Source organism: Lipotes vexillifer, unplaced genomic scaffold, assembly GCF_000442215.2.
Source record: "Lipotes vexillifer unplaced genomic scaffold, Lipotes_vexillifer_v1.1 scaffold802, whole genome shotgun sequence".
NCBI lineage: Eukaryota > Metazoa > Chordata > Mammalia > Artiodactyla > Lipotidae > Lipotes > Lipotes vexillifer.
The window spans coordinates 559091-567883 of record NW_006790237.1 but is presented as its reverse complement, the minus strand read 5'-3'; the positions used below and the strand labels follow the sequence as shown (position 1 = coordinate 567883).

At 57.0% G+C, this 8793-nt stretch overlaps 2 protein-coding genes across 2 annotated transcripts in view; both read left to right on the top strand.

Moving 5' to 3' along the window:
* The window catches only part of RASIP1 (Ras interacting protein 1), a 12432-nt gene extending 11903 nt beyond the window's left edge, over window positions 1-529 (top strand). Inside the window, exon 11 of the mRNA XM_007463319.1 lies at window positions 330-529. Coding sequence (XP_007463381.1) covers window positions 330-529 — 200 coding nt within the window. The remainder of the gene's footprint in view (window positions 1-329) is intronic.
* Window positions 530-2968: 2439 nt separating this feature from the next.
* On the top strand, window positions 2969-6406 carry MAMSTR (MEF2 activating motif and SAP domain containing transcriptional regulator). Its single transcript, XM_007463441.1, is given in 11 exon segments — window positions 2969-2973; window positions 3062-3150; window positions 3195-3242; window positions 3245-3304; window positions 3938-4113; window positions 4293-4477; window positions 4780-4882; window positions 5095-5289; window positions 5577-5786; window positions 5865-5919; window positions 6123-6406. Coding segments are annotated over 11 exon segments (1410 nt in total).
* The last annotated feature ends 2387 nt before the right edge of the window (window positions 6407-8793 follow it).

Sequence of the window (8793 nt, the reverse complement as noted above, 5' to 3'; positions counted from 1 at the left end):
CCTCTTCCCCTCTTTCCTCCTCACCTAGGAGGCCGAGTTCCAGGCCCCTCCACTCTAAGGAATCTGTACAACGAAGTTCCCAGTCCTTCCTCCCTAATGGACCCAAGAACCCAACTATATCGCCCGTTGCCCAGGCAACGGTGGCCTGTCATAGTCAGAACTACAGCTCCCATGATGCTTGGGGACTCCCAAGAGTCGCGTTTGAGGGGACCCTGCTCCAGTAGTTGCCGGGTTTTCTTCCTTCGGGCGTGACGCAGTCTCGGCTATCCCCGACATTGCTGCCTCACGCCCACTTTCAGAATTTAACTCCGACTTCTTCGGTCTCATAGGGGACATCTTCGAAAGCTTCTCCTCCCATCCTCCCCTCATCCTGCCCTTGGGCAGCTCGCGCCTCAGCCTCACCGGTCCTGTGACGGACGACGCCCTGCACCGTGAACTGCGCAGGCTCCGCCGCCTCCTCTGGGATCTTGAGCAGCAGGAACTGCCGGCCAATCACCGCCACGGACCTCCCGTGGCCACGCCTCCTTGAAAACCAATAGCAAACGAGCGCGCGAACCTTGAAAATTCATCGGCTTCTCTAGAGTCTAGAGCCTGTCTGAGCGCAGAGCTTTCTGGGAGTTGTAGTTTTTCCCCGCGTGGGATGCTGGGAGTTTGAGTTTTGGGGTAGTAGAGGATGGGACCGTGGGAAGATGGGTTTGGGAATTTGAGTGCCAGGAGCAATAAAGGTATCTGTGGTATTGGCAATGCCTCTATTGTTAAGACTCGGGAGCGGTAGTGATGATTTTCTGTGGAATAAGGCATCAGGGCCCTTGCCTGGAGCATTGGGCTCCTGCCGAGTCCTCCGTGATATTTATAGCCACGGCCTCAGCTTGCCCTCTTGCATGTAATCCAATCCAGGAGCACTGTGGCCTCCCACGCATCTCAGGACAGAGGCCTAAACTTGTTCTGCCAAAGATCACGCCCTCAGTCCTGCCAGTGGGAAATAGCCAGCGCTCCCTTCGACCTCCCATAGCCCATACTCCAGCCTCCTCCCTCAGACCCAGGAGTCTGGGTTCCCAAGCCCCTTCTGGACCTTTCTGCCTGTCGGGCACACTGATGAGTCTCAACGTTTCTTGTCCCTGTTCTGGAATCCCTCTTCCCTCACATCCAAAAGTATGGGCCCGCAGCCCACTCCTTCCTCGGGCCCAGGAGTCCAAGCCTCTGCCTCTTTTTCTTCAAACGCAGGAATTCAGGTCTCCAGCCCCCTCCTCCCTCAGACCCAGGAGTTCGGGGCTTCAGTTTGAACTTTTCCCTCCCCTGAATCCGACTCTGGCTGCTGCGTCAGGGAAAAAGTAAGCGACAGGTGGCACCTGCGTATAGGGACGGGGCACGACCACCTGCCGCTGCTGCTCATCTTGAGCCTCTCTCCTGGCACCTGCTTCTGTCAATCCTCCCGCCGCTGCCCCTTTCGACCCCGCAGCCCCAGGACTTGGAGGAGGAGCGAGCCGGGAACCCCGACTTCCGCCCCGCCCCAGGCCCTCCCAGTCCGTGCTCCCGCCCCTTCTCAGGATGCCAGGAGGGGCTCCTGTCTCCCCCCGCCCCTCTCCATCGCTCCCGACACGCCCCCAAAAGGGGGGTACGAGGCGGTCCCAGGCTGGTAGGGCAGAACCTGCTGCCTCCAGCCTTGACTGCGGGACTCAACCCGCTCTAGAGCACAGCTGAGCCGAGCCCACCTGGTGAGAAGCCCCTGGGGTGGGGGGGGTGGGAGGGGAACCCGCCTTAACTCTTCTGTCACCTCTCTGATCCTAGTCCCTTCCCCACAGACCGTGGCGGCTGACACCCACCCACGCCCTTCTCAAATGCAGGTGGCAGAGACCCTTCCATTCCCCAGGGACCTATCGGGTCCCCTTTCCCCTCTTGATCGAGGCTGTTGGATTCTAGGCCCCTTAGAGTATTGAGTTCCTCCCCTTCACCCCCTTTTCCTCCCTCTCCTTTCATAGACCTGGGGTCCAGGCCACCAGTGCCCTCCTTCTTAGGACCCAGGAGTCCCAGATCTGAGGTCCTCCCTCCCCCAGACTCCAGGAGTTGGGGCCCTCAGCGCGTCCTCCCTCACACCCAGGAGTCTGGGCACCCAGCCCCCTCCTCCCCCAGGATCCAGAAGTTATGGCCCAAGGCCGCTCCCATCTCTAAGTTCCTCAGGCCCTTTCCCTGCTGCGTTCACATGCAAGGGACGCCTCCTGACCTCCACTCTGACCCTGCCTCCTGTGGGGGCCCTGCTCTATGTAAAGGAGGCCCCAGCAAAGGGGTGGAGTTGTGGTTGACAGTGAGTGTGCAAATGGCTGGTGCAATGCTCACGTGAATAGTGGGGAATGGGCGGCTAGGGGTGGGTGTGCAGAGGACCAGGTACTGCAAAGGAACAGGGGCTTAAATTGACACCTGTGCAAATCGGAGGAGCACCCAGTGTGGAACTGTGGGCAAGGGGACAATGAGCTCTCAAGCCTTGAAAGCAAAGGTTGCATTTCAAGTCCCAGCGCAGGTGAAAAGTGTGCAAGTGGGTACACCTGGAGGTAAAGTCCTGAGTAGGCAGAGCATACTTGAGTGTGCAAGTGAGTCTGCTTCTGTGGTTGGGTGGGTGCGAAGACACCAGTAACCAGAGCAAGGAGTGTGCAAGAGTGCATGTGTACAAAGAAATGTGCAAAGAGAGATCCTTGCTCCACAACTGGGGGCCAAATTCTGAATGCGTTAACGTGGCTGGGTGTGTGCCGAGACAGTGAGCCTAGGATGAAGAGTGGCAAAGGGTACCAGTGCACGAAAGTGCTGTAGATGCAAAACTAGAGCCCAGGGAAATGCGTGTTTGAAGGTGGGTGTGCAAAGGGGGCGACTGAGGGGAGGCCCAGAGGTAGTGCAGAAGGGAGTGGGTGTGTGCAAAACGGGGTGCGGGGATGAAAGGGGGCGAGGTACAAACACTAAGATGGTGATTGGGCGGAGGATGGGGTGGGCATCGGCTGACGAAGGGGGCAGGTGGAGGAGTTGGGGGCAGGGCTGCCTCCTGCCCGCACCGCTGGCTGGCTCCTGGCCCCAGAACGGCTCTGGCCTTCGGCGCTGTGCTGGCAGGGAACAAGCAGGAGGCCCTGGAAGGGAGCAGGCTGCCCGCCCACCCGCCTGCACGGGGTGTGTAAGGGGGCTGGGCACACGTGTCCCGCCAACAACTGCAGCTCACACTCGCCTGCCAGGCCAGGCTCTTGGACACTCCCTTCCCGCCTTTCTCTCCCACCTCCCTCCACAGTCCTCCAGCTTCGGATCCACAGACGCTATCAGGACACGAGTAAGTGTGGGCTCTGAAAGGGAGGGGATGGCGGCCCTACTCCCTTGGGGCACCCTGGAGTGCAGCTGCCACACATCTTGCTTCAGTTCCTGAGCCTCAGTCCCTATGCCCCAGGGTACATTGCAATCCCATCCTGCCCTTCCCCAGTACCCAGGAGTACAGATCCCTGGCTGCCCCACCCCTAGGAGCTTTTCTTCCTGCTCTTGGGCTTTTCCCACTCCAATGAAATGCATGAATTCAGATCCTGTTTCTTTGGAGAAGACAGGCATCCCACACCCCACACTTGGCACACATGCAAATCTCAGGATGTGGCTTTCAGCTTCTCTCTCTCCCCAGGAACCAGGAGTGCTGGTCCCACCCCTGTCCCAGCAAAACCCCAGGAATCTGTGATACTCAGCTACCACACCCCTTGGTGACTGGGGATGAGATTCCTGCCTTTCTTCAGAATGTAAAATTCTGGGTCCTGGGGAAGGGCAGCACTTCTGCCCTTAGATCCAGGAGTCCAGACAACCAGCTCCCGCCACTTGGGTTTCACTCCCTGGCTCTGTCCTCTTGCACCCGGGGGGGCTGGGGCCTCCAGGGTCCTCCTTCCCATGCAGCCTTGTTTCTCCCTGCCTGGCTTGCTGCCTGCAGGCCTCTCAGGGTCCTTTGCTGCCTCTCCATTCTCGGATCCAGATCCATGGATCTCAGCTGCAGACCCGGCTCTGGCTCCGGCCCCAGCCTCACCCTCGAGCCTAGCGCCTTTCCTCTTCAGCCCTGGGGTCCTTCTCCCTGAGCCAAAACACTACCCTTGGCGGTCCCTGAAGAAGGTGAGTCTCGATCAGAGTGAAGGGAAGTCCCCCTGAGAGTCTAGCCTTGGTCCTCCTTACTGCTGCCCAGTTTGCTCCTCTCTGATGGGGACGAGCTGACCCCATTACTTTTCATGGGGCTCTGGGGCAGGAAAGTGGGAATGGAGCAGAAGCGTTTGACATCATACCTGCTTTTTCAGGAGTCTCCCAAGATCTCCCAACATTGGAGGGAGCCCAAGCCCAAGAAGAACTTGACATACCACCAGTACATGCCCCCAGAACCGAGACAGGGGTCCAGGGCAGACCCCCAGGCTGAAGGTTCGGCCTTGGGTCCCCCTGGACCACCTCCATGGGAATGGACAAACTCACAGCAGCCACCTCCTAGGTATGACCCCTGTTTTTGTTCTCTGGGAAGTTCAGGCCCCCAGCTCCCTCCTCCCCCAGGACGCAAGAGTCCAAATCCCCGGCCCGACCTCATCCCCGAGAGCCTGAGCCACCTCCTCCCCACCCCCACCCGCTGCTGGGGTTCCTCTTAGGCACCGGAACTAGCCTCCTCAGTTCTCTCGGAACTTCAGAACTCAGGTCCCTTGCTTTCCTGCATCTTCATGAGCCCCTGTCTTTGAGGACTCCAGAATGCCTTTTCTCTCTGCTCCTTCTAACCTGTTTTCCCTTCACAACTCTCACCAGGATGAAGCTCAGTCCCCTCACTCCCTCCCCACCAGGAGTCCCCAGCCCTTCGCCCTCTCCACACAAGTTGGAACTTCAGACTCTCAAACTGGAGGAGCTGACGGTGAGTTTGGGGAGTAGCTCCCCAGGCTGGCCCTCTCGCTCAGTGGGGACCCAGAAGTCTAACCTTGCAGCCTCTGCTCCATTGGAGATCCAGAACCTAGGGTCCCCAGTCCCTCCTCTCTCGGTTTCCAAATGTCCAGCTCCAACCCCCCCTCCCCCCCACCTGCGCCCCGGAGCCCGCCTAGCACGGCCTCTTTCCGCCTCCCTCCCTAGGTCTCAGAGCTCCGGCAGCAGCTGCGCCTGCGGGGCCTCCCAGTGTCTGGAACCAAGTCGATGCTCCTGGAGCGCATGCGCGGCGGCGCCCCGCCCCGCGAGCGGCCGAAGCCGCGGCGCGAGGAAGGTCCGGCGGGTGCTCCCTGGCCTCGCTTCAGGCGCAAGGCTTTGGGAGCCGCTGGGAGGCCGGGCTCGGTGAGAGCGGGACTACGCGCGTGGACCAATGAGGAGAAGACAAAGCGGGACGGGGCGGGAAGTCGAGAAAAGAATAGCCAATAAAGTGTGGGGGGCGCGGTTAAGCGCAAACCGGGAGGATCTTAAGGGAAGGGAAGCCAATGAAAGAATAGGGGGCGAAGCCGAAGGGAGGCATGGGTGAGTGAAGGCCCGGGCCGAGACCAAGAGGTGGAGCCACAGGTAGCGAGCGGATAGGGTTGCTCCCAGTGGGCACGGCTTATAGGAACTCGCCCTCTTCGCCGTTATAGTTGAAGCCGAGTCCAACATCTCACTCGCTGCCCCCTCCACGTGCCACGGAAACCCTTGTGACGGCTCCGGCTCCTGTTCCGGCTCCGGCTGCATCGGCGGCTCAGGCTCCAGCTCCAGCTCCAGCTGCAGTACCGATCCCTTCTTCAGCAGCAGCCTCGACAGCCCTGACACTGGAGGAGGAGCTGCAGGAAGCGATCCGCAGAGCGCAGGTGAGAGGGAGCGGGCCTAGGGTCTCAGTCAGGATCAGGCTGGAGTCCCAGGTTCACGCCAGTTCTGCCCGTCCACAGTTGCTTCCGAACCGGGGCATCAGTGACATCCTGGAGGATCATGTGGAGCCTGAGGGTAAGAGCCGAAGTCCTAGATTTGGGGGGAAAGGGGGCCGAGGTTCTGGGCTTCTGTGTTCGCGGGAGGAATAGGTTGGTGTCTGGACTCCTGAGTCCTAGGGAGGAATGCGCTGGGGGCCTAGACTCCTGGAAAGGACGAATAGGGAGCTGGGTTCCGGATCCCTGCCTTCCTAAGCTCACACTTCATTCCTTCCCCTACAGACATGCTGCCCCCCATCCCCCTGGACTTCCCCGGCTCCTTCGACTTGCTGTCCCCCTCCCCGGACTCTGAAGGCCTCTCATCTGTCTTCTCTTCCTCGCTCCCATCCCCCACGAACTCCCCGTCCCCCTCTCCCAGGGGCCCCACCGACTCCTTGGATTGGCTGGAGGCTCTGAGTGGGGGTCCCCCACTGGGCTGTGGCCCCCCAGCCCCCAGCATTTTCTCTGCTGACTTATCTGATTCCAGTGGCACCAGGCTGTGGGACCTGCTGGAAGATCCATGGTGATGGATTTTGGGGTTTCCAGGGACTGTGAACTGGTGGGGATGGAGAGGCCACAGAGATAGACTCCCTGAGGGAGGGGTTGGAACAACCAGCAGAATCCCTCCCACCACAGACACAAAATCAGAGACAACTCTCATGCCCACCTGGCCCCTGCACTGCTGCTGACATGCCAACCTCCTGGCTTCTGCCTGACCTCCATGTGATCCCCTCCATGGTTGTGTGGTTGGGGGCAAAGAGGTTTCATTTGCTGCTGACCAGGGCAAAACAAGCTGCTTGCTGCTTCCCTCAGAGACCTCATGGATGTTTTTGTTCCCACTTTCAACCCCCCATCCCACTGACTAGATGGATGCCTGTTGCTGGGGAGTCTGGAAGGTGGTCTGTGCTTTTTGGATGCAGGAGAGGGACAGGGAAGAGTAGGGAGAGAGAATAGTCTGCCAGACCCTTAGCTTCTGATTGGAGATGAGAAAAATCAGATGTGTCACATCTGAGGTCAGATTCTCTCAGAAGCAGAGTCTGAGACAAGATTTGTGTATCCATGACTTAGGAAAGAAATGCTCCCAGGAGAAACCAGTGAAGGAATAGATGAAACAGGACAGTGACGGGGGAGAAGACTAGCTAGAATGTGATTTCAGGTGAAGTCCCAGCGTCAGCCTGATCCTGTGAGGAGCTCTGCAGGATAAATTAAGTGGTAGAGTCTTTCCCACCTTGAGACAAAGGGAACTGGGCCTTTGAGACAAAGGGAGATCCCTGTTTGGGTTTATTATTGCTGAATAACAAACCACCCCAAAATTTAGAATCTTAATTACTGTCTGTGATTGTTCACAATTCCATGGGTTTACTGGGCTCAGTGAGGCACCATATAATGTCAACTAAAGCTCCAGTCATCTTAGGGCCCAGCTGGGCTGGAATATCCAAGATGGCGCACTCAGGTGCCTCTGGCACCTTGGCAGGGATGGCTAATAGGCTTGACCCTACTGGGCTCTGGGATATCTGGACTTCTCTCATTCTGGGTGTGGTCTCAGTGCTCTCCCTCTCCATGTGGTTCCTTTCTCCAGCAGGTAGCTGGACCCCTCACATGGTAGCTCAGGGTCCCCCAAAGTGAGCATTCCTAGGGGAGGAAGCAAAAACTTCCACTCTCTTAAAGACTAAGCTTTGAACTGGCATGTCACTTCCACCACATTTTATTGGTTAGTGCAAGTCAAGGTAGCCCAGGCTGAAAATGGGAGAAGACTACACAAATGTATGAGTATCGGGGGCATGGTCACTGGGCATTGTCTTTGGAGACCTGCCACTGCACCCCTCTAGGCAGTCATGGGCCACAGGTCACAAGAAGGGGGCAGGATATAAACTCCAGGCACCTCAAGCTCAAGGGCAGTCTTGGGAACAGGGTTGCAGGGTAAGCCCTTAGCAGCAAACTGTTTTAAAATATAGGTTTATTATCATTCAGGTATGGTGAGGCCAATAGATTGGGAGACAATTGCCATTGAAAAGATAGTTTGTTATTTTCACAGATCCCAAAGGAAGGGGGCATGCCAAGCTATGCAGGGCGCCAGGGTTGGTCAGGAGTTAGAGGGGAAGAGGAGAAACTTGGACAAGAGTCTTTCCTGTGGTTTCTTTGGGAAGGAACAGATGAGGCAGGGTAAGCTTAGGATTGTCTAGTTTGAATAATTTCAGCAGGCTCTGGGGTGTAAGGGTTGTCCCCAGTTGCCTGCAACTTGGCCCTGGGGTGATTAGGCAGATGAATAGTGGCCTGAAGTATAGAATGGCATAAAGGAGGTGGTTGGGGGTATGGGCTCTGGGTTGGTTGCTTTGCATGTGAAAGGCATACTTACATGTCAGTCCTTTATTACCTCTAGGAATTGGCTAGCCCTGGGAGGGGCAGTCCCTCCAGTGTCAGCAAGGCCCCAGATGTCAAAGCACCAGAAATACAGAAATAAAAAGCCATGATTAATGCATAAAGCACAAAGAAGCCGGGTGTTGGGTGCACAGAACTGGTAAGAGGAATCTGAGGGGACCTGGGCAGGCTGCCAACAGTGTCCACTACAGGTGGGAATGTACAGTGAATTAGTTATGTGTTACAGAACCTAGAACCAGTGACTTCCCTTGGCTTGCTGTCATGTCAGTTTCCTTATTTGTACCTACAGCCAAGTGTGGCTGAGAGAGTTCACTGAGAATGTCCATGAACTGGACCTGGCATGTGACATGTGATGATAAACATTAATCACCATTATTAGCTGCCGATCGACAATTCTAGTGCCTAGAAGTGTGTAAACTCTGGTGAACACTGAAGACCCAAGATAAAAATGGAAGGGAACAAATGCTCGTTACCATGAGGCAAAGGGAATCTTTGATGTCTTCCAAACCAATCAGGTAGAATTTGTCCTCCTTAC